At 47.0% G+C, this 24,199-nt stretch overlaps 2 protein-coding genes across 2 annotated transcripts; one reads left to right on the forward strand and one right to left on the reverse strand.

Moving 5' to 3' along the window:
* Positions 1-132: 132 nt before the first annotated feature.
* On the reverse strand, positions 133-14,214 carry LOC119374486 (mediator of RNA polymerase II transcription subunit 29). The gene is made up of 4 exons (XM_037644593.2): positions 13,975-14,214; positions 13,231-13,289; positions 12,626-12,719; positions 133-412 (listed from the first exon to the last, which is right to left on the reverse strand). Exons 1-4 carry the CDS (start codon positions 14,173-14,175, stop codon positions 200-202), a joined length of 567 nt encoding a protein of 188 aa, XP_037500521.1. The 5' UTR covers positions 14,176-14,214; the 3' UTR covers positions 133-199.
* Positions 14,215-15,305: 1,091 nt separating this feature from the next.
* LOC119374765 (cyclin-Q) lies at positions 15,306-23,992 on the forward strand. The gene is made up of 5 exons (XM_037644947.2): positions 15,306-15,558; positions 15,630-15,727; positions 15,806-15,891; positions 18,065-18,197; positions 23,623-23,992. The coding sequence occupies exons 1-5, from the start codon at positions 15,501-15,503 to the stop codon at positions 23,965-23,967; spliced, it is 720 nt and encodes a 239-aa protein (XP_037500875.1). The 5' UTR covers positions 15,306-15,500; the 3' UTR covers positions 23,968-23,992.
* Positions 23,993-24,199: the final 207 nt, after the last annotated feature.

A 24,199-nucleotide genomic window follows, 5' to 3' on the forward strand; every position in this document is an offset into this window, starting at 1 on the left:
TAAACAGAAATTCCGTTTCATAGATTTCCGTTAGCCAAGAGTCTACTGTATTGCAACAGCAAATGAGCTAAAACAATGAAGCGCATAAACGAAATCTGATGTATGACAATGAGAAATGTTTATTATGGACAGAGTTAGTACTACCAAAAAACAACTAGTACACGTATATGCTGCGAATGTGCAATCACCCGAAGGCAGGCTATTCTGGTTGGTTGATTCTTCGGGCACCTTCGTTGAGAACGTCCTGAACAGCCTTGGCAAAGCTGACCTGTGCACGAATGGTGTTGATGTACTGACTGTAGGAGAGCGTGCCGTCCTGTGGATTGCTCGGGTCTGGCTTGGTTGCCACGACGGGCACGGGCAGGTACTGGTGACTGTCTCGCAGCTGCAGTGCACACTCCTGGATGGTCCGCTGGAGCACAGAACGGGAGGTCATGCATAAGTTGAAACCACAACACTCGGTGCACCACTATCCCTCAAGAGGAAGGTATATAACAGCTGCATCTTACCGGTACTTACCTACGGAGCAGAAACCTGGAGACATACAAAGAGGGTTCAACTTAAACTGAGGACGACACAGCGAGCGATGGAAAGAAAAATGCTAGGTGTAACCTTAAAGGGGTCATGAAGCACCCCTTGGGCTGATTGCAAAAACACATCCTGCGGAAAGCTGACACGGCTATGAACTGCTCTGCCAAATATTACAGTCGTGCGCGCCGCGTAATGGCCACAAGCAGAGCGCGAAGTTGCCGTTTCCCCAGGCACCCTCTTTTCAAACAGAGGCCGGTTCTCACTCTCATCGGTGGGCGGGGCGTCGGTCCGCTGTACGTCGCAAGACCCATAGCATGCTTATTGGCCGATAGCCGACGTAAATCGAGAGCGGCGTTCGGATCAGATGCGCTTCTTGCCGCGGGGTGCCGCCCCTTGCCGGCGCCGCACTCCTCAGTACACCGTAGCCGCACTCGCGCAAGCGAATCACAGCGGGAGAGCGATCGCGTTTCATGACGCGCGCTGGCGTAACTTCTTTCCCCCATGCCATCCCTCCCTGTCTAGTTTCCAGTGCGCTCGCCGGCACGAGAAAAGAGAGAAAGCGCTGGGAGCGTGCGCCAAACCCCCGTAACTCCGCTGATTCTTGACGGATTCGAGAAATTTTTGCGGCAATCGATTCGGGAGGCAGTACACTCCGATACTGAGGCCATTAGATCATTACTTGGAAAAGTGGTTCATGACCCCTTTAAGAGACAGGAAAAGAGCAGGGTGGGTCAGGGAACAAACGGGGGTTAAGGATATGAATGAATGAACAAATTTATTTCTGGAAAACATACAGAAAAACGAAGTGAAGCTAAAGGCCATTCAGCCTGACGTGGCTTCGCTACGTGAAATGTACAACATTTAAACGTCCAGCAACCAGTGCGACATGATATAGCAATTGTCAACATGTATGGAGCAGCAAAAAATAACTAGAACACATTTGCATGAAAATTTGCAACATAAGCTACATAGGCATATGAAATTCAGACATCGTGGCTGTTTTCATCTTATATAAAAAAGAAAATACAAAAGGCACATAAAGGCAATGCTATATACATACACGCATTTATGCATATGCACACCGTCTACATACATACACACACTATATATACATACATATATTGTGAGACAACGTTCAGGCCGCAAGACTCTTCTTTATTGCCCTCGAGCCTGAGCCCCACTACTCAGACCCAAGTGGTGATGATGAGTATATACAGGTGAGAAGATGGCAAGTATGAAGAATGCTCACACTAATTTCCCCGTGCGCCGAAGCGGCCAGCCTGGCCGCGACTTAGACTGGGTAGAGACGTCGAACGAAGGGCTTCAGACGGGAAACGTGGACTATCTCTGAACCACGGCAGCGACGGTCGGAAGAAGCCTCAACTGGGGTGACACGATAGTTTACAGGGGATGTTTGTTCATTAATTATGTAGGGTCCAATGAATCGCGACTGGAACTTTTCACACAACCCGGGAACACGAGTAGGCGTCCAAAGGAGCACTTCGTCGCCAGGACGGAAAGAGACGTCACGATGGGAGCTGTCGTACCGCTGTTTGCGATCGTGTTGACTGGCTTCTGTGCTGAGCTGAGCAAGTTGCCGACATTTTTGAAGCCGCGAAACGAACTGCTCGGTTAGGGTTGTAGAACTGTCACTTGGAGTGCATAAGAATGCAGCGTCAATGGTGAATGTCGCCGAACGGCCATAAACGAGGTAGAACGGTGAATACCCAGTAGTGCGTTGGACGGCGGTATTGTGAGCAAACGTCACAAATGGCAATATCGTGTCCCAGTTGTCGTGAGCTGGGCTGATATACATAGATATCATATCAATTAGCGTGCGGTGGAATCGCTCTGTGATGCCATTGGTTTGAGGGTGGTATGCTGATGTTGTCTTGTGAACGGTGCCACAAGTTTTAAGCATCTCTTGTATAACTGTGGATAGAAAACTCTTGCCGCGATCGCTTAGTAGGACGCGGGGCGCACCATGACGCAAGACGATGGCTTCGAGAAAGAAGGTGGCCACGTCAGAGGCAGAACTAGAGCGCAGAGGAGCGGTCTCTGCGTACCGTGTGAGATGGTCAACCGCTGTCACGATCCAGCGATATCCTGCAGACGTTACAGGAAGAGGTCCGACTAGATCCATTCTAACAATGGCAAAAGGTTCCTCGGGACATGGGATTGGTTGTAGCAAGCCAGCAGGAGCGAAAGTCGGCCGCTTGCGCCGTTGACATAGGGTGCAAGAAGAGACGTACTTGGCAACAGAAGTGGAGAGGCCAGGCCAGAAGAAGCGGCTCCTAAGGCGGCTGTATGTTTTGCAGAATCCCAAGTGGCCAGCAGATGGGTCGTCGTGAAAGGCCTCAAGGACCTGCGCACGAAGCGAACGTGGAAGAACGGGAACCCAACGGTGTCCATCATCATTGTAAACGTATCGGTGCAGCACGTCGTTTTCAAGCTTGAATTGCCTGAGTTGTCGGCGCAACCTGGCATTAGGTGGTGGAGACTTTCCGCAGAGGCGTTGAACAATGCGAAGGCAGTATGGATCTTGCTGTTGACAGGAGGCCAACTGAGCGTAGCGATTGGAAGACAGAGTGCCAGCAGCCGCTAGTGCCGACAACGTAAGCGGATGCGTAGCCTCATCATCATGGGACGAGCAATGAAGAGGCATGCTCAGAGAAGATGGTAATGGGAGGGGGCAACGAGAGAGGGCGTCGGCATCTTGGTGTTTTTTCCCAGATTTATACAGAACGTCAAATGTGTACTCTTGAAGCCGGAGCACCCAGCGGCCGAGGCGACCGGACAAATTCTTTAGCGATGACAACCAGCATAAAGCGTGGTGGTCTGTAATTACGGTAAAATGGCGTCCGTAAAGATATGGGCGGAATTTTTGTACGGCCCAAATTACAGCCAAGCATTCCTGTTCCGTGATCGAGTAGTTTTGTTCAGCAGTCGTGAGTGCGCGGCTGGCGTAGGCGACAACTCGCTCTCGACCTGCTTCATCACGCTGTAGGAGGACGGCACCGATGCCAAGGCCGCTAGCGTCGGTGTGGAGACAAGTAGGGGCATGCTCATCGAAGTGACAGAGGACGGGGTCAGATGTCAGCGCCGCCTTGAGCGTGTCAAAAGCGGTGTCGCAATCGTTCGTCCAAGTGAAGGCTGTGCCCGACGTCAGTAGCTTGTGTAGTGGCGACGCGATGGACGCGAAGTCGCGGATAAAGCGGCGAAAATAAGACGCTAGGCCCAGAAAACTGCGTAATTGCTTGTGATTTTCGGGGCGAGGAAAACGTGTCACCGCAGTCACTTTGTCAGGATCCGGTCGCACGCCATCTTTACTTACAAGGTGGCCCAACACTATGATGTTCTTTCTGGCGAAATGACATTTTTTAGTATTAAGTTGGAGCCCAGCGTTAGAAATGCACGTCAAAACTTCGTCCAGCCGCTCAAGATGCTGACGGAAAGTGGAAGAAAAAATGACAATGTCATCCAGATAACATAAGCAGGTTTTCCACTTAAGACCACGAAGAACTGTGTCTATCATACGCTCAAATGTTGCCGGAGCGTTGCATAAACCGAAGGGCATTACATTAAACTCATAGAGGCCATCGGGCGTTGCAAAGGCCGTCTTGTCCTTGTCCGCTTCGTGCATAGGTATTTGCCAGTACCCTGACCGGAGATCGAGACTTGAGAAATATTCAGCGCCCTGGAGGGAGTCGAGGGCATCATCAATTCGCGGCATCGGATATACGTCTTTGCGCGTGATCTTATTAAGTGCCCGATAATCGACACAAAATCGTACCGAGCCGTCCTTCTTCCGGACCAGGACAACAGGCGACGACCAAGAACTGGACGATGGCCGAATGATGTCGCGTTTCAGCATGTCAGTGACGTTGTCCTCGATGATCTTGCGCTCTACGGAAGACACGCGGTATGGTCGGCGGCGTACGATCGAATTGCCCTCGGTTTCGATGCGGTGCACTGCGACGGAAGTACGCCCCAGAAACTTGGAGTGGACGTCGAAGGAAGCACTGTGTTTTCGAAGCAGTGCGGAGAGAGCTTGCTTCTGCGCCGCAGGGAGATCAGGATTGATGGTGGCAGTTAACGGTGTGGTCGTCGCATGATCATCATTAGCAGCAGGCGAGAGTGGTGGATCTGCGTGAAGAGGCGTCAGGGCAAGAGGTTCAGTGTCAGCAAAGCAGGCCACAACGGTACCTTGGGACAGAAGAAATGGCCGAGATGTAGTGTTGCGTGCTGTGACCAACGCTCGGCTGTCATGAAACCTGACCAAGCTAGGCGCAATTACAATGCCACCAGATATCCAGCGATCGCATGGAGCGAGAAACACGTCACCATTAAGGATGGTATCAGACGTCAATGTCACAACATTCTCATTGCCAGGTGAAATGGAGCAATCGGCCGCCGTGACCAAACGCAGTTTTCGAGCATCGTCATCAGATGAAAATTCCGTGTCCGTCATATGAACTACTCGCTGATGACAAGATATTACGGCCGACGCTGAAGAAAGAAAGTCCCATCCTAAGATAAGTTCGTGGGTACATGACGACAGCACGAGAAACTGAATGTGATGAAGTATGCCATCGATGAAAACTCGCGCTGTGCACACACCAACGGGCTGAACAAGAACTTCATTGGCACACCGAAGGGGAGGTCCAGTATACGGCGTTTTTACTTTTCGCAAGCGTGAACACAGTTCAATACTAATGACGGAAAGCGCTGCACCCGTGTCTACCAATGCCTGAGTCCATACACCTTCAACACATACCAACAGTACATTTGAAGGCCGCTGCGGAGGAGTTTCACATAGCCCGAATGATGCAGCTTTCCCTCCCGAAGCTGCACTATTTAGTTTTCCGGGCGATGGACCGGGGACGAATTAGCTGGTCGAAGGGGAGAAGACGAGCGGCGCATCGGTGACGGAGAGCGGCGACGGGGGAAACGAGAAGCACCGGCACCGTCGAGGCTCTGCGGAGATGGTGAGCGACGTTCATAACTTTGGTAGGAGCGACCATGTTGCGGTACCGACGCACGAAACTCGTCTCTTTCATAGGAGTCGTAGCCCCGTCTTTCGTCCTGTTGACGGCGTCGGCAAAACCTGGAAATATGGCCACGGACTCCACAATAATAGCAAACTGGCCGAGGAGGGCGCCAGGCGTTGGCAGGCGGAAGCGACGTTCGTGGTGACAGAACATTCACCGAACCGTGCATTGTGGTCGCGTGGGGTTGTGTCTGTTGAGGAGGTGCGAAAGCTGCAACCTGGGCGTAAGTTGGCGTAGGTAGAGGGTCATGCCTGGGAACTTCCGCACACGTCATGGCAACAAGTTCTTCCCTGACGATGTTGCGGAGGCTGCTGCCAGAAGACGTCGTACGGAGCTCAAGTGGGCAAGACATAGCTTGTGCTTGAAGCTCCTCACGTATGATGGAACGAATCAACGCGCGTAGCTCGCTGTCATTGGTTGCGCTCAGATGAGTTGTGTCAGGCTGCAGACGTAGTAGATGGAGTTCATCAAGGCGCTGACACGTGGCGACGACTTCTGAGACTGTAGTGGGGTTCTGCACCGCAAGGGCATTGAATGCCGCAGCCCCAATGCCTTTGAGCAGGTGGCGGACCCTGTCATTCTCCGTCATTGAGTTGTTCACGCGGCGACAAAGGGCGAGGACATCTTCTATGTAAGAAGCGTAGGACTCGCCGGTTTGCTGAACACGCTCGGCTAACTTCTTTTTGGCGATGTCTGAGCGGATTGAAGGGTTCGCGAAAATCTGCCGCAACTGGTGTTTAAATGAGGTCCAATCCACGAAGTCCAGCTCGTGGTTAAAAAACCAAGTCTTGGCTACACCCGTAAGGTAGAAGGCGACGCGAGTGAGTTTGGCAGAGTCGTCCCAGTGGTTGAGTGCACTCACGCGCTCATACTGCTCCAGCCAGTCTTCAACATCGTCCCCACGAAGGCCAGCGAACACCGGTGGATCCTTCTGGGGTGTGGTGACCAAACAAGAAGGAATTCCCGTTGGGGCAGGCGTCGTAGATGCGCCAGGGTTGGAGCGCTCGTCTTGCGACATTGCTGAGGTCTGTTGGTGCAAACGGCGACCTGAACGGAGCTCCAGGGGTGTGTTGTAGCGGAAGTCGTAGGGGCACCAGTAGAGCCAGAGGACTGAGGGACCGGACAGCACAATCCACCACTTGTGTGAGTGTGTGAGTTAGTGTGAGCATTCTTCATACTTGCCATCTTCTCACCTGTATATACTCATCATCACCACTTGGGTCTGAGTAGTGGGGCTCAGGCTCGAGGGCAATAAAGAAGAGTCTTGCGGCCTGAACGTTGTCTCACAATATATACATCTACATACACATGCATATGGTACATAAAAGTGAGAAACAGGTTGGAGGAATCTGGCCTGTCATTCATAGGAGACATAATATTTACAGAAATTCATTCACAAGTAGATCCTTGATGTGACGTTTGAACTGAGTTAAAGGGACACTAAAGGCAAATAACAATTTATGTCACAGTGAAAGCCCAATGTATGACAACTTCTAAAACGGCAATATTATCAACAGCAGTGCCCTACTTACCGAGAAATTAAGCTAAATGTACCACATGATGAGCGCCACGAGTGGGACATTTTCGAAGTGATCCCGATGACGTAGGGAAGTCGGCCTACAATAAAACACTAGTAATCAAACTAGCAGCAGTAAAAAAAGAACATTCCGAGCATCAAAAGACGTAATAAAATGCTGTTTGTTCGTTTCCGCTTGATTCATGGAAAACAAAACCTCCGTGGCGTTGCCATGGGGAACGGCGCACGTGGTTCAAAGGTTCCGTTTTCGCCGAACTGTGCCTTGCCCGTCTCAGTGGTAGTTTCGGGATCGCGTACTGCCGTGCGTGTTTTGCGCGCTCGTGAAAGTCGCTCTGACAGAAAGTTCGACAAAATGCCGCATGCGTGTGATATTGCCGGAAGCCCGAATGGTGCACAACGCCAGTGCTGCAGCAAGGAAACCGGTGTGTCTTTTCACTGGGTGCCGCGGAATGAACCCTTACGCTTGAAGTGGCTTAGTGTCATGCCATTGCGCCAGTGTGCTAAACAGTCAAAACCTCTGCGTGTGTGCTCGCTGCACTTTCGTACTGAGGATTACGAGACCAACCGCAACTTGGTGACGGCTTTGAATGCGCCCATCCGAGCAAGTCTTTGCCGCAGCGCCGTTGTTGCTACTGTGGGTCCCGCTACTTCCGCTCGGCTGCTACTAGTGTCGGCGGCCGCGCAGTAAAAGCGGGCAACGTTGGGCACGGCAGCTGTGACGTATGAGAGTCGTATTTTCAGGCGGGAGATTTGAAGCGCGCTAACGCGATGCGGACCACTAAAAACGTGATTTTATTTCAAAATAAGCACTTCCTTGGCACAAAAGCAGCGCTACGAGGTTTCTGGACCGCTATTTCAACAATCAACGTCGACTTAATATTTGCCTTTAGTGTCCCTTTAATGACATGTTGAAGTTTAATTGCTCACCAGAGCGATTTAGCAACAGTGGTGCTCGATATGTAATTAGGGCTCTACCATACACAGTCCTGGTAGCAGGAACGTGAATTCGTTGCCTACGTAGTGAGTATTTGTTTGTGATCTCGTGTACTGTCATATTGTGAAGCTTGTTTTTATATATGTAAAGTAATAATTTGTATTCGTAGATCTGCCTTGCTTTGAGTATGCCGTGTTTTATAAATAGTGGACTGCTAGACATCTCCCTTGGGTTGCCATAATAATCTTCAAATAGACGGAGCACTTTTTTCTGTAAGACTTCTAATTTATTTAAGTTATTCTCACTTGTAGTGCCCCATACCAGGATGCTATAATTCAAACGCGAGTAAAAAAGAGCGTAGTATATCTTTTTTCTAAGCCAAAGCGGTATAAGTGGGTTTAGTTTGAATATGCACCCAACAGTCTTGCTTAGTTCGGCTGCGAGACTATCGACGTGGGTATTCCAGGACAAATTTTCTTGGAACCACACTCCGAGAAACTTTTCTGATTTAACCTGCTCCAGCCTCTGGTTTTTGAACAAGATGTTGATGCCGTCCTTGTAAGGCTTATTGATGGGCTGGAATATGATGTACTTACTCTTACGTATATTAAGCATGAGCTTATTTTGATGAAGCCAAGTTTCCAATTGGACTAAATAGTTATTTGCCTCAGCTTCAAGGTGCATGAGTGATCTACCTGTAAAAAATACGTTAGTATCATCTGCGTAGATAATTAATTTTGGGGAACGTGGAATGTCACACAGATCATTAATATAAGTTATAAATAGTAATGGTCCTAGGATTGAACCCTGCGGAACACCATTTTTTACAGTTTTCACTGGAGAAACAATGTTACCTATCTTTACGTACTGTTTTCTTTCGGAGAGATAACTTTTAATTAGTTTAGCTGCCACGCCCCTTACACCATAATCATGCAACTTGGATATTAGAATGTCATGTTTTACTGTATCAAAAGCCTTCTTCAAATCAATGAAAAGACCTATGGTGTACGATCTGTCTTCCATGTTCTTTAGTATCTCATCTTTGGTATGTAATAACGCCAATTCCGTAGACCTACATTTTTGGAACCCATACTGTGATTGATTGATTATCTGGTGCTTTGAGAAAAAACGCTCAAGTCTGGTGTGTATGACTCCTTCAAAAATTTTAGACAGTACCGGTAAAACAGATATCGGACGGTAGTTCGATAGTACATTCTTAGCCCCTCCTTTGTGGATAGGGCAAACGCGGGCTACCTTTAGATCTGAAGGAAAAATGCCGGTTTCTAACATTGTGTTCATGATATATGAAAGAGGGTGAGAAATTAGTGATGCTACATACTTTATAGGGCTGGCTCTTATTTAGTCAACACCTGCAGCAACATTGTCTCGTATTTTACTAATTAATCTTTCAACTTCACAAGGAGTGACAGGGGTAAGAAAGAGTGAGTGTGGTAGATGCTTTCTATCTGCTACAGGCGGATCTGTTGCACAACAAGATGTATCTATGTATTCGCCAGCGTTAACAAAATATTCATTCATGGCTGATAGTGCTTCGACATCTGTCTTATTGTCTGCAAAAGCAGGGATAACACCACCACCTTTTTTATTACGCTCGGTTAAATTATTTACTTCATTCCAGATTTTTCTGGGATTATCATAAATTCTTTCAAATGTATATTGGTAATAAGATATCCTGGCTCGCTTGATGTCAGCATTTAGCTTGTTTCGGTACTTTTTATACTCTTCAAGAAGTGATAAATCGCGAGATTTAACAAAAGCGTGGTACTTCTTGTTTTTTTCTTGTATTCTGTCATATAATGCGTTGTTAATCCATGGCTTGCGTATCTTCTTTTTGGAGGGCATTTTCGTTATAGGAAAGGCGCGGTCATATATGTTTTTCAGCTTTTTAAGAAAAAGATTAAAAGCCCGATTTGTATCCCTTTCTGCGTATACTATGTCCCAATTCGTCGAGGCAACTTCAGCTCGGAAACGGTCTAATGCAATATTGTTTATTCTGCGGTACTGTTCCGTGACCTGCTTTTTATTTTGTTTTGAGGATACTGATAAGAGAGAAAAAATAGGCAGGTGATCACTTACATCGTATGACAGCAACCCTGAAATACATTTCCTGTTTGAAAGATTTGTGATACTGACATCAAGTAGCGTCGAAGACTTTTCCGATATGCGGCTAGGCTTTGTTATCGTGTTCGCGCATGCGTACGAATTTAAAATTGACTGGAGTTGTTTAGAGCTGGGAGAATCACTTAACATGTTAATGTTGATGTCACCGATAATTAAAAAGGGCATGCACATTGAGTTTAGCTTTTGTAAGAGAGTATCGAAATAGTCACAGAATTCTTGCTGTTTACCCGTTGGTGGCCGATAAACCACGACAACAATTACATTCATAACCTTGACGACAAGGCATTCAATGAACGGTGAAATGTGCGAAAGCTCATCAATTATTTCATGCTTGAGTTGTTCTATGACGTATAATGCGATGCCACCGCCATGACCGGAAGAACGTACCAAGCCACTGTAAGTATAACCCACAAATCTTGGCGGTACATTATTTGGTGTTAACCAAGTTTCTGAAAATGTTAGAAGGTCAAACTTTATTGCCAAAGAATCGAGAAACACGTCAAGATTTTCTTTTTTGTTCCTGATACTTCGAGCGTTTAAATGGAGGACATTGAAAGTATGTGAGCTTTGATTAACCAGTTTGTTGAACCCGCTCATGTCGTAGTACTCGCTACTGTCAGGATCCATTATGAAGTCTAGTCAGTACAAAATAAGACCTGATTAGATAGGCTACATTGTCATTTTTGCTACATCCGCAGGCTCAACAATTCTGAGAATCTCAGACGTCTCCGTTTTGCGCGCAAAGATCTTGCCACCGTTTGTCCACACAAACTTCCAGTTTGTCTCTCGCTTCTTAGCAATTGCTGAACCGAGCAGCTGCCTTGAATGTTTGGTCAAGTTCTCATTCACGTATATGGGCTGATTTGACTGGAAACCCATATCTTTGGCAGATGGCCTTTGCTTCCTTGCTTTGGTTAAGATAGCGTTTCTTTTCTCACGTCGGACGAAACGAACGATTACACTCCTGTCTCCAGATCTGCTCCATCTCCAGATCTGATCCATAGTTGAAATCCAGAAGAAGAAATGGGTATGTGCCGAGCACGTAGCACGTCGGCAGGATAACTGGTGGTCATTAAGCGTAACTGATTGGATTCCAAGAGATGGCAAATGCGTCAGGGGGAGACAGAAAATTAGGTGGGTAGATGAGATTAAGAAGTTTGTAGGGATAACGTGGCAGCAGAAAGCACAGGACCGGGTTGATTGGCGGAACATGGGAGAGGCCTTTGCCCTGCAGTGGACGTAGACAGGCTGATGATGAATTGGGTAATTTATTTATTTGGGCAAAACAAATACAAGGTTTTCCTGCAAGACAAAACAAGGGCGTGATCCTCCTGGCCATAAGTGAGCAAAAAAATGTCAAGCTCTCTCAGACTCGCTTAAGAAATATATTTTCCTCTTAGAGCTCACTTGGAGTCGGACTCACCAAAATTTTCCTCAAGCGGGCTCGCTTGGACTCAAACTTGCCAAAATATTACTCGCCCAGACTCAGCGCTCGATTCGAAACTGAATGAGTTGACTCATGAATGAGTTTGGCGACCTATGCTGCTGACGAAGGCCTTTACTTCACTGGAGCAGCAGAAGTAGCAGTTTGCCAGTATCAACTAAAACCAACATAAGTTATCCATCTAATAGAACAGAAAATATCAATATACTCATATAACACACTTTAAATACACTGCAAATTATAAATTGCTTCCAAACGTGTCAAATTACTAATTTTAAGCGGCAATAAAAATAATAATTGTTACGGTTTCATGTCCCAAAACCATAATATAATTATGAGCGACACCGTGGTGGAAGGCTCTGGAATTTCGACTACCTGGTGCTCTTGCACGTAAATCTAAGTACATGGACCTCTAGCACTTCGCTTCCACCGAAACGTGGCCACCACAGCTGGGATTCGATCCCACAACCTTCGAGTCTGCGATCGATCACCATAACCACTAGACAATCATGGCGGGTCACAAGATGCTTGGGTAATTTATTTATTTGGGCAGGACAAATACAAGGTTTGCCTGCAAGTCAAGGCAAAAGGAGGGTGTAATCCTCCTGACAAAGGCCTTTACCTTGCTGGAGTAGCAGGAGTAGTAGTTTGCCAGCATCAGTATTAATACAACATAAGTTATACAACTTATACAATAGAAAATAACGAAATACTCGCAACACATTTATCTTAAACACACCGCAAATTATCGAGTATTTGTGAAAGTGTAAGTACAGCATCGGGTAGCATGCTGCTGTAATGTTACCGATGTTGCTGCAAATGTTTGAGCTGTATCAATGAATGGAGGAAATGCATGGTACAATATTCTCAATCCGAACGATCGGCGGATCCTTCTCTATGGCAAAAGAAATTATTTCACCGTATTTCACTTCAAAAGTCACACGACAGGTGTCATTAAATGCTTGAGCATGACTGAGAATACGTACAAGATTCAGCTCGATCTGGTTGCAAATCGAGAAGAAATCTTCGAGAGCCTTGTCCAGTCGCGGAGGCGTCGACTCGTCTGATGTGTTCGCTCGCCTGCCGGGCAATAATACACAAAAAAGATTAAGCAGACACACACTATGTGCACTCAGAAACTTAAAACTTAACTCACATTAAGAAATTTATTATAGAATGTCAGTTCTACTTCCACTTTATATTGGGTTTGCATGTTTTTGCATGTAAGCTGAATATTGCATCTTTGACACTCTTGTTAACAATATACTCAGCATTGAATTGTTTTCCTCTCTTTCTGTATGCAACACCATTCAAACTAAGAATAACAGAGAGCTGAGCTAATTGGTAAGTATTCATTCTAAAAGACGGGCTGTGCAAATACGGACACAAAAGAGAAGTCAAGACACCACAAATGCCAACTTCTTTCTTGTGTCTGTGTTTGCTTGCCCTGTCTTTTAGAATGAACCATTCTAACTGTATGGCATATCTTGCCTACCACTAGTGCTACACAAGATATACACGGTCTGCATTGTACTGAAAAAGAAAAACAAGCTGCCAATGTACCATAAACGAACTGGAGGCACATACTCACACTCCATTGTCCACTGCAGCTGTATGATATATGTTCGTAGCTGCCACCCTCACCAGGTTCTGCAATAATGCAACAGAGGAACATTAATCAATCGATAGATTATTTCCATTCCAAATGAAGGATGTGGGAATGAAAGCCACGATAGCGGCTCGACAAATCAATCAATCTTTGTTTATTTTGATAAAATAAAATACAGAGTCGAGCTAAATAAATCAATCAGGGGTCTCGAAGCAACAACTGTTGGGGGGGGGGGGGGGGCTTTAACAATATATAAACGGAGGTCAGTAGAATGTTGGCAAACGGTGAGGCATATCATACAATAGCTAGACCACCATATATGAGAAGAACAAAAAAATAACTCATGGAAATTTATACGACGACAAGTAGCTTGTAACGCAGAGAAGTATCATTTTTGGACAAATGATGCTGCTTCTTATGGACGAGCTGCAAAACCAACAAGCACTGCACGAAAGCTTCCAGCACAGACACAAGTAATGGCATTTAACTGGTACACTGGTGCCTGTGAAAACTGGTGCTTACGATGTAAAGACAACTTGGCTTCGCTGTTTTAATGAGACTGCTCGGAAAACACTCAAGTTATATTACTTACCATATTTATTGCAATATGGTCTATTAGTTGTACTGTGACTGCCTTTCTGTATGGCAGAACACCTATAACACCGTAACGATCAGTGACAGTAACATGAGCCATGTAAACATACGTGACAACCGAGGATGGCTTACCGAAAGTGCGTCTTTCAGGGACCACACAAGAGCCTTCACTTTGGCCACGTTGTCGAACTTGACCTCGGTTGTGGACGTTTGCCCTTGCGAGGAATGACCTGCCTGAGGTTGATTTGGATGTTGAGGCGGCATAGATGGATTGGGAGGTCCGCCTGGAGGGACGGAGCCCCCGGCAGGCAAACCTTGCATGGGGGTAGCCATTTTGACAACAAACGCGGACGTGAAAATATTTTCAGCCAACTTTTACCCACGACCTACTGTACTCCTGACCTGCCCAGCTAGCGGCGTACTACGAAGCTGCCTGCGCCAGCTCTCGTTCCAGACTTCGCCGCTAAGGGGGCGCTCGAGTAACCCCACCTGAGCTTTGGCGGATGCGTGGGTGCACAACAATGCGCGCTGTACGAGTGATTTGTTTCAGGTTGCTTCTTCGTAGAACTTATACGTTTGGTCGTATTTTTAATTACTGAAACGCCTCTAATGGTAAGAATGATTACACGGCACTTCAGCCAACATTTCACAGTCTCTTTACAAAATAATCAACTGCCCCAACACTCGTGAACATTTGGACCATCGGTAATCACATTTTAATTGTTGTGCAATTACGGAAATGAACAATGACCCTACCTGTCGGTAGACACATCCTAGAAACGTTACTGAGCAAAATCAAATATACGAGTTCATCACGTTAGTTGTACAGCACGTACGTATAATTTTATATTGATGTAACGACGTTTTTGCATGTCCATGATAAACAACCAATTATGAGTAGCCTCACGTTTCAGAAAAAAACTGCCTTGATACTTTTCTCACGCACTCGCGTCACTACGAACTACAGTGTACTGTTATTGCTGATTTTACTCAATAAGCGCCCGTTTTCTCGTTTTTTTCCTTCGTTTTACAGAGTGCATGGCCACGCAAGCATCTCGACTCAGCGCGAGCGGACGACCGCGGAGGTGCTGCGTGGTTGGGGTAACTAGCAGCGCCAAAGCCGCGACGAAAAGGCCCCTAGCGGCAGAAAGAAGCGCCAACATGCGCGTGCTGGCGTTCTGCTCGCTGGGCAGGTCAGGAGTACAGTAGGTCGTGCTTTTACCATCAAGTGTATTGGCCGCACTGTTATAACCAAAGTTGCGCATCACTGCATGCATATTTTGTTTTTAATTTCTACTCAATAAATACAATAATTTTTGTTTTGATAGGACATATTAAAATATTTTTATTCATATTAAGATATTTACATTTCAAATTCCGTAACTCTCGTTTTTTCTTGTTCACGAATCTCAAAGGCAATATATTTGCGCTTTGCAAACGCCCGGAAACACGTCATGGCCACCATATTTTAGACGCGACCACGCATAGACAACAGACCATCCGCGTTACCGGCGCGCCGGCGTGTAGTTGCGCGATAAGTTTTGCTTTAAATTGCGTTTAGCAAGAGTAGCTGTTAACACACGTCGACACGCTACTCGTCTAGCGTCGCTGGCCTTGTCCGCAAAGTTCAAAATCAAGCGCAAGGCCGCCTCCATACGATGGCTGCTCAAAAGACACCGTCGTACGTCGGCTCTGTGAGACTCATATTTGAAGCAGGTAAGCGGTTCTCTTTCGCACATTTGGCAAAGCGTCGTTTCACGGTTGCTTCCCGCGTGCTACGTTCTCAGGCACCAAGCTGGAGGCTAAACCGCAGACTGTCGCCACAGCGGCCACGTACTTTCACCGCTTCTTCCAGGAGTGTTCGCAGGACGATTATGACTTCTACGTAAGTGCTGCTTCCTTCGAGCCGGTGAAGCATTGGAACAGCAGTTCACTGTGTCTTGCCGGTTCTTTTCTCTCCTAGCTGGTGGCTGCGACGGCGATGTACTTGGCCGGCAAAGTTGAAGAGGACTACCTCAAAATACGGGACGTGGTGAACGTCTTCCACAAGTACGTGCTTGAACCGATTGTGATTGATTGATTGATTGATTGATTGATTGATTGATTGATTGATTGATTGATTGGGGAGGAGGAATTGACGTGCATCGCTACTATCGGTCACACGGATACGCCCTGAGAGGCAGTTTAGGAATCGGGCGGGTCATATAATGTGCAAAACTTGGAAACTGCTCTGCTAAGGTAACACCGTGCAATATTGCTTCACTACGGCCAAGCGTCATAGGCGTGCGCACAGGGGGGGGGGGGGGGGGGGCGCCCTCCCTAATCACCTAAGGGGGGGGGGCAAAATCGGCCCCATACGTTAACTTAGTAGGGTGGGGGAGGCGCTGCGATGAACCTTCGCCCCCCCCCCCCCCCCCTGATGGGGAACCCTGCGCACGCCTATGCCAAGCGTAGACAGATGTACTAGTTGGTTTTGGTTATAGGTATGTACCGTGATACTGGCGAACAAGGACATGGACGAGTAGAAAGAGACCAACAACGCCAGTCTTTAACCAAATTTCATTGCACAGAAAAGATCTTTTTGTACTCCAGTAGGAGCCAACTGACTGTGCACAGATGGTTTAGCTGCTATTGATAATGTACTGCCCGGCTGATTGCCTATCGTTACGCCTTGCCACTTGTGGCTCCTCCTGGAGTATGAAAAGAGTTTTTGTGTGCAATCAAACTTAGTTCAAGCTTGGCGTTCCAATGGTGCTGTGTTTCTAATCGTCTGTGTTATTGTTCACCAGTATCAAGGTACATAGCTTTACGAAGACTAGTTCCTTCAGTACACACCTGGCGCAGTAGCCCCTGGCTACAACATGTACGACAAGACTACACTCAGTTGGTCTCTGCTATAGACGTCAATATTGACCAAGGAAAATCCGTGGTTGCTGATGTTAAAGGAAGGTACATAAACTGGTATAGTGTAACAAAGAAAAGGGGGGAAAAAAATCAGCCGAGCCGGCCATAAGCAGGGACAGTGCCGACTTCCAACTAATTTTATTAGCAGATTACATGCCATGTATAGTCAGACCAAAATATCAAGCAATATCATCCAAAATTTGTGCGATAGAAATCTGCACCATCATTAGTCATGGAACAGGCATCAAGCTTTCATGCACGATTTGACTGATTTTGAAATAGCACCCGCCATGGTGGTGTAGTGGTTATGGTGCTCGACTGCTGACTCGAACGTCGCGGGATCGAATCCCGGCCGTGGTGGCCGCATTCTCGATAGAGGCAAAAATACTTGAGGCCCGTGTACTTAGAATTAGGTGCACGTTAAAGAACCCCAGATGGTCGAAATTTCCGGAGCCCTCCACTATGGTGTCATTCGTAATGATATTGTGGCTTTGGGACATTAAGCCCCAACAATTATATTATTAAGAAATAGCATTTCCTGTGCAGACAGGTACAAAGATGGGGCGCTGAAACACTGTAGCAGACGGCGATAGCACATGTGTGGGCACTTTCGCATCATGTAGGAAATCTCGTTGCTCCTCGTCTATATTAGGCACTACTATGTCCTAGGGTCAACACTCACATGGCATTATTAAAAGGGGTGTAGATCCGCAATTGCAGCAGTGAATTCCTATAGGTCTCTGAATTGCTTTGTGCACGCTGTAATAATGTTCTTCCAGCCTTTCATTAAGGCAGCGACCAGTTTGGCCTATATACCTATTCCCACAGGATAGTGGAATCGAATAAGCAACACTCACAATGCAAGGCACAAACTTCATTTTGTGCTTGGTAGAACAGACAGTGATGCACGGGTGGAGCGAATTGACTCCTTTACAAAACCGGTGTTGTTTATCCGGTGCAAAAAACACTACTTTCACACCAACCTTTCAGCCAATGAGTATTGGCCAAGGTGGCCATTGCAGCGCTGTTCGCAATAACGTCTATACTTTATATTGGCATTTTAATTCTTTGATGGTCTCATTAGCACATAGCCATGGTGCACTTTAGCCAATGGTGCCTTGTCAAAATTGTCAGTGATCACCACTCGAAGATGGCAGGAGAGTAAACAAAGGGACAACATTGGAAAGCTTACAGGCATGAATTTAATCCAGCCGGTACAGGGCAGCAGCAACTGGATATTGCGTTTTCGTCCAGCAGCCGCTTACAAGTGGCTTTGTGGCTTCTTCGTGCAAGTTGTTTGTTTGTCTAATTTTTGCAGGAGTGCCTATCCAAAGTCTGACCCCCTGCCACTGGCCGAAGAGTACTGGTGTCTGCGCGATGCCATTGTCCAGTGTGAGCTGCTCATGCTACGGGTCCTGCAGTTCCAAGTCTCTGTCGACCATCCACACCGGGTGAGTCCATCATATTCTTCCACAGACCTGGGACGCAATCTTGTACACGTGCTGTGATAGAACGTTCTGACGCGCTGTACTTAATTGGCCAAGGCTTGTCTGACGGTCAAACGTGAGAACAGCAACCAGAAAGGGCAGTGCTGTCAGTCATTTTGCCATCTGCTACGCACAGAACGGATGAGACATCGTGTTTTCTGATATAACAGGTATAGAACGGTCTCTGGACGACTTGGATTGGATTGAAACGTAAGCGCTCAGGTCGAAGAATCCAATTAGCCTGCTTTGTGTCTGGCTCAATCTACTCCTGTGCCGATAGTTTGTGAAAATGGCAACCAGTGCCTTCGCTGAACTTCTTGTGAAACTGCGACACCACCTGGCCGCCATTCAAGACATTAACACAAATAAATTGTTAAATTCATTGCACTCTTCCCTTTCTGTAGAGGAAACTTGAAAAGCGCAAACGACGAAGACGAAACATATACAACAGTACTGGCACTTTATGTGTGTGTTTAGTCTTTGTCGTTCGTACTTTTCAAGTTTCCTCTAATGATGGACCAACTCGCCCAAACCAAGCTATTGTTCCACTTCAGGCTTTGAAAAACAATGCCCCCAAATGGTGATATTCGGTTATAATAATTCTATATTTCGTCATGGGGGGCGTTAAAAACCTTTCTGAATTCCCTCGGCAGACGATCAAAGCATGACGCATTCTTCTAGGGCGCTTGCCCTTAGCTTATTGCCTGTTTGCTCCCTTTCGTTCTCTCATGATGTTGCGTTCCGTTCTGTCTCAGAATGTGTACAAGATTGCACCCCTGAAAGCTCAGTATCAGCATCAGTGTGTGCATTTTGCACCAGCAAATCGCCATTCAGAAGTAGCACCCGTTGTATCTGATAAAACTCAGGTACGTACGCAAGTAGCTGCCCTTTGTATATGATAAACAGCTGCTACACACACAAACTTACAAAGCTCCAAAAATGGACAACTATGGCCATCTAGCGCAAAACATATCAAGCAAACAGCAAACATTAGATAATGTGCTGCCATCTGTGACATTGTGAAAAACATGTCTCGAATACAGAAGAGCTTACATGGTTCCGCTGTTCTAGCACAGGGAAGTAGCCACACTGCACAGTCTTTCTCATCTATGAGTGCTGGCGGGACATTCACGTCAAGTAGTCGCTTTCATGTCAGGGTTGTCTTGGTGATGCTGACACTTGGCCTCCGCTTCTTGAGCTCGAAGTTCTGCGCGTTGACGCCTGTGATCGGCTTCCCGCGCTCGTAGTTCGGGATCCATATCATGGTGATGCTTCAGTTCAGCTTCCCTGGCTCTCAGCAAGGCATCTTCATGGCGTTGTTGGCGTTTGACCTACGCTTTCCTGGCCTGACAACGTCGCGCACGCGTGTGTGTGTCTGTGTGCGTATTGTGTGTGTGTGTGTGTGTGTAACAACACACAAGTATGCACTTAGTGGTTGAAGTGAGCACTAGGGGCCGGATTTTGCTATTGCGTTCAACTCTTAAAGGCGAAGCTTAAGGGTGTCTGCTATGCCACGGATGTAGGCGCACTTCGTGTGCCCTATAACCCACAGTCGAAAGGTTTGCAGCAAAACGTCTGCGCCGAGACTTGCGTATGAGCTTGTATGAAGGCTGTTCATTGCGACTGCACTTGTGTTACTTGGAATTTCGGCCTTCTTTGGCTTCCATGTCGGATCACACATTGAAGACACATGTCTTCCTTGGCATTTGCCGCATTTTACTTTTCGTCGGCAGGTTTTGGCTCGGTGACCCACCATGGTACATCGAAAGCAGCGGTTTTCTGAAGTCAGCTTCTTTAGTTTTCCTTCTCTGCTCATATTGCAGGTACACTCTTCAGTAATATGGTTGGCTGAACCACAGAATACACACGCCTTGTCTGTCTTCGAGGACGCGCATAGAGCTGCTGTTGTCGGTGGCTGAGAAGACGAAGCACTTTTCACTCCAGGTCGGGAGTATCTCTTTTCCATACTTTCATTGCTTTGGCTTCGTTCGCGGCTTTCTACTTCTATTCGAAGGTACTTGAGCAAACCTTGCAAGTCATCGTCTGCGCAAATGTCACGGCTGCTACCAGGTGTCTCGTTGGAAGATGACGCACCGCTGGCTTGATCCCGGTGGTATCCAACAACGATGTCTGTCGATAAAGCCCTGAGCAATATGTCGGTGATCATCGTGGCGTAAGTAGCCGAACTAATGTTGAGGCCTTTCAATCCGCGTATGTGGCATTGGACGAAATCGTACAAAGTCCTTAAGCCCTGGACATCATTGGAGCGCGTGACGTTCGGCAGCTCTCGTAAACGTCGCAGGTGCTCCTGAATTATGAGACGCTTGTCCCCGAAGCGACTTTTGAGGATGTTGATGGCATCATCATAACACTCTTCCGTCGCCTGAAGGCCTTCTATCGCTTTTGCCGCGTTCCAAGTAACACAAGTGCAGTCGCAATGAACAGCCTTCATACAAGCTCATACGCAAGTCTCGGCGCAGACGTTTTGCTGCAAACCTTTCGACTGTGGGTTATAGGGCACACGAAGTGCGCCTACATCCGTGGCATAGCAGACAGTGGTAGCCAACGCACCTTTATACGAGAAGACGTTTCCAAGACGCTCGGTTTGAAAGAGCTTGGAAAAATTAGTCTTACTATCAACATCTTTGGACAGACAGGATCCCTTTCAAGGCTGCACCGCATCGTAGAACTTCGACTGCGTAGTCAGTACGACAACACGGAGAACGTCATTCAAGCTATTGAAATTCCCTTCATTTGCAACGACGTACTGCAGGTGCCAGTGAACCATGAGTTCATAAAAGAGATTGAAGACAGCGGGTGCTCCATTGCTGACAAGCTATTCTCACCTGGAATGATCGCTGTACCTGGAATAAGCTTCCTGCTTGGAGCGGATCACTTGTGGAAATTCATGACAGGAGAGATTCGACGTTGTTCCGGTAACAGCGACTTGGTCTCTCTTGGTTCTACATTCGGATGGATGTTTCAAGGGCCACTCTTCTTCAGTACATCGGTCAACTTAGCCACACAAGTGAGCGCACTACGTGTGAACACCTCAAGCGAAACTACCGACAAGGTTCTACGAAAGTTCTGGGAACTTGAGAGCATTGGAATATTACCAGATGATGACAGCGTAGCCAAAGTCAATGCTTCGGTACTGGAAGAGTTTCAGAGAAAGCTCTCATTTGTCGACGGCCGCTATGAGGTTGCCCTTCCATGGAAAGAAGATGGCGAGAAACTTGACAGCAATCGAGCGGAAGCTTTAAAGAGATTGTTGTCACTTGGAAAGAAAATGAAGCGTAACCGTGATTTCGCAGTAGAATATGAGTCGACCATAAGCAATTATATGAAGATGGGACACGCTGAACGGGTCCCATCTTCATATAATTGAAGAAAGTGACAAGGTACCATCTAGGATTTATTACATGCCGCATCATGCCGTCATACGAAGCGAGTCTACGACTACAAGAGTACGTGTGGTCTTTGACGCGTCAGCCCATGGACCTGACTACCCTTCCCTAAACGAATGCTTAGAAAAAGGTCCCAATCTGCTGACTGACTTAGTGGCTCTTATCGTACGATTTAGGATGTATAAAATCGCTTTAACGGCCGATATAGAGAAGGCCTTTCTACAGATCGGTATTAGAAAGGAAGGCCGAGACGTCCTGCGGTTTCTCTGGTTCAAAGACGTTCCAACTACAGCAAATCCGGAACCTGAAATTGAAGAGTGAAGGATGACCAGAGTTCCCTTTGGAACCGCAGCGAGCCCATTTCTACTAAATGCCACTTTGCGACAACACCTGACGTCCATCCAGGGCAAATTACAGCCTACAGGCCAGATGTTAGCTGAATCTTTTTATGTAGATGACCTTCCCGTGGGAGCTCCAACAGAGGAAGAAGCTAAGCAAATCTACCGGAAAGCCAACGTTATGATAGAATCAGCAGGTATGCGTCTAAGAAAATGGGCATCAAACTCGAAGGCTCTACGTGAATTGTTTGCTGCGACTGAGGAAACCGACATTTCTTCGGGCTCCGTGAAAGTGCTCAGACTTATATGGAACCCGTCGACAGACGTTATGACGGTTGCTTCAAAGTCGGCGCTTGGATTCTTGCAGACTGAACGAAAACCGTGTAAGAGATCTGTTCTGCAGACGGTGGCAAGAATATTTGAACCAATGGGATTGATAGCACCTTTCATTATACAGGCGAAGATACTCTTTCAAGAGCTGTGGAAGAGAAAGGTTGATTGGGATGATGAGCTACCAGAAGATCTTGGTATACAGTGGAGTAAATGGTGCTCAGAATTGCATCAAATTCAAGAGACGGCCATCAATCGTTGAGTGGATGCTTTGCCAGGAGATGGAACTGCGCAACTACATCTGTTTTGTGATGCCAGTCAGAAAGCTTATGGAGCCTGTGCGTTTTTGAGATACGATGGACAAAACAAGACCATCTCTACGGCCCTCCTAATGGCTAAATCAAGAGTAGCACCGCTGCAGAAAGTAACGCTGCCCAGACTCGAACTTCTGGGAGCGGTGCTTGCTACTAGGTTGGCGACATTCCTTATTAGGACCCTCAAGACATTTGAACATAATATAGACGTGACCTTCTGGACCGATTCCACCATCGTGCTGCATTGGATCCGAGGAGCGCCATCCCAACGGCAACAGTTTGTTGGCAATAGAGTGTCAGAAATTCAACGCAGCTTTGACAAAACTCGATGGCGACATTGTCCCGGGTTTCGGCACCACTTGTAGAATAAACCACGCCAGTTGAGAGAGAGGTAATGAATATATTTACATCAAAGCAGACTATAGCACTGACATAGTGTTCATGGCGAACGCTGCCGATGATCTTCTTTTTCTTCTCTGTGTCCGCTCGCGCTCTTGCACAATAGAAGAATTCTTCAACAAAGGGTCCCCCAATTTTCCTTAGCATCACAACAATTTGACAACATAACAGTTTTCCTTCGTTAGACTCGATTGTAGCTTGTTAGCGTAAATTGCTCTGCCCATCGAGACACGCACGTATAGCCCTCTACAAAATGAAATTAATCGAACAGAAAATAAGGCCAGGGAAAGCATAGAGGACGTTAATTGTTGTCTTTAACTGCAATGTACTAATTGTGACATAAATTAAAATGAATTGGAGTGGACGAAAAACCGCCCTTTCCATCGGTGGGATCTGAACCCACAACCATTGATTTATGTGTCAGATATTCAGTTGAGTTTACGTCACAATTAGCACTCTACAGTTAGACAACAATTAATGGCCTCTATGCTTTCCCTGGCCTAATTTTCTATTAGATTTTTTTGGTTGGGTCTAACATGTTAATGAGCTCCTCGGAAAAATTCCCCTTCTTTCGTACCTACAAAATGAAGTGTGTTTGCAGTACCTTCTTCACTACCTTCGGTCGCTGAGCGACTGGGTGGGTCCGCTGACCTGCGGTGGAGGCGGAGGAACACGCAGCGGTCCGCCGTGCCACATTCCGTTGGCACAAGTGGCATGGTCACTGCTGTGCGACATGTACCTGCAGCCAACCTGCCTGCGGCATCCTCCACAGGAGCTGGCAGTGGCCGTTCTCCAGGTGGCTCTGCTCGCCTACGACGTGCGAGTGCCGCACGGAGAGGACAGTGTGCTCAGCTGGTACGAGACGTTTTGCGAAAACCTGTCTCGAGAGAAGCTTGCCGACCTCGTCATGGACGTCATTCAGGTTTACGATGCTGAGGGACAGTAATGAACATTGCCATTCTCATCTAGAACGACTTGATAGGACCATTCCGTTGTCAGCTCTTGATTGAAAAGCAGCTGCAATTAAATTTTAGACTGCATATCATTCATTCATTGTGGCAATACAACGCAAAAAACAGAACGTTAAACACACAGGACACAGCTTTGGGCTTACCGTGTGTTCAGCTAGCCCAACAGAAGAACCTTTTAGCATTCATTGTTTCTGATACAGTGGATAC

The sequence above is a fragment of the Rhipicephalus sanguineus genome, chromosome 11 (genome assembly GCF_013339695.2).
Source record: "Rhipicephalus sanguineus isolate Rsan-2018 chromosome 11, BIME_Rsan_1.4, whole genome shotgun sequence".
In the NCBI taxonomy this organism is placed as follows: domain Eukaryota; kingdom Metazoa; phylum Arthropoda; class Arachnida; order Ixodida; family Ixodidae; genus Rhipicephalus; species Rhipicephalus sanguineus.

Coding starts and splice junctions, on each gene's coding strand:
- LOC119374486 (XM_037644593.2), bottom strand. CDS start 14,175: ATGGCTACCCCCATGCAAGGTTTGCCTGCCGGGGGCTCCGTCCCTCCA. Junction 12,720..13,230: donor GCTGCAGTGGACAATGGAGT/GTGAGTATGTGC, acceptor ATTGCCCGGCAG/GCGAGCGAACACATCAGACG. Junction 413..12,625: donor ACCAGATCGAGCTGAATCTT/GTACGTATTCTC, acceptor TCTGTGCTCCAG/CGGACCATCCAGGAGTGTGC.
- LOC119374765 (XM_037644947.2), top strand. CDS start 15,501: ATGGCTGCTCAAAAGACACCGTCGTACGTCGGCTCTGTGAGACTCATA. Junction 15,559..15,629: donor GAGACTCATATTTGAAGCAG/GTAAGCGGTTCT, acceptor CTACGTTCTCAG/GCACCAAGCTGGAGGCTAAA. Junction 15,728..15,805: donor AGGACGATTATGACTTCTAC/GTAAGTGCTGCT, acceptor TTTCTCTCCTAG/CTGGTGGCTGCGACGGCGAT.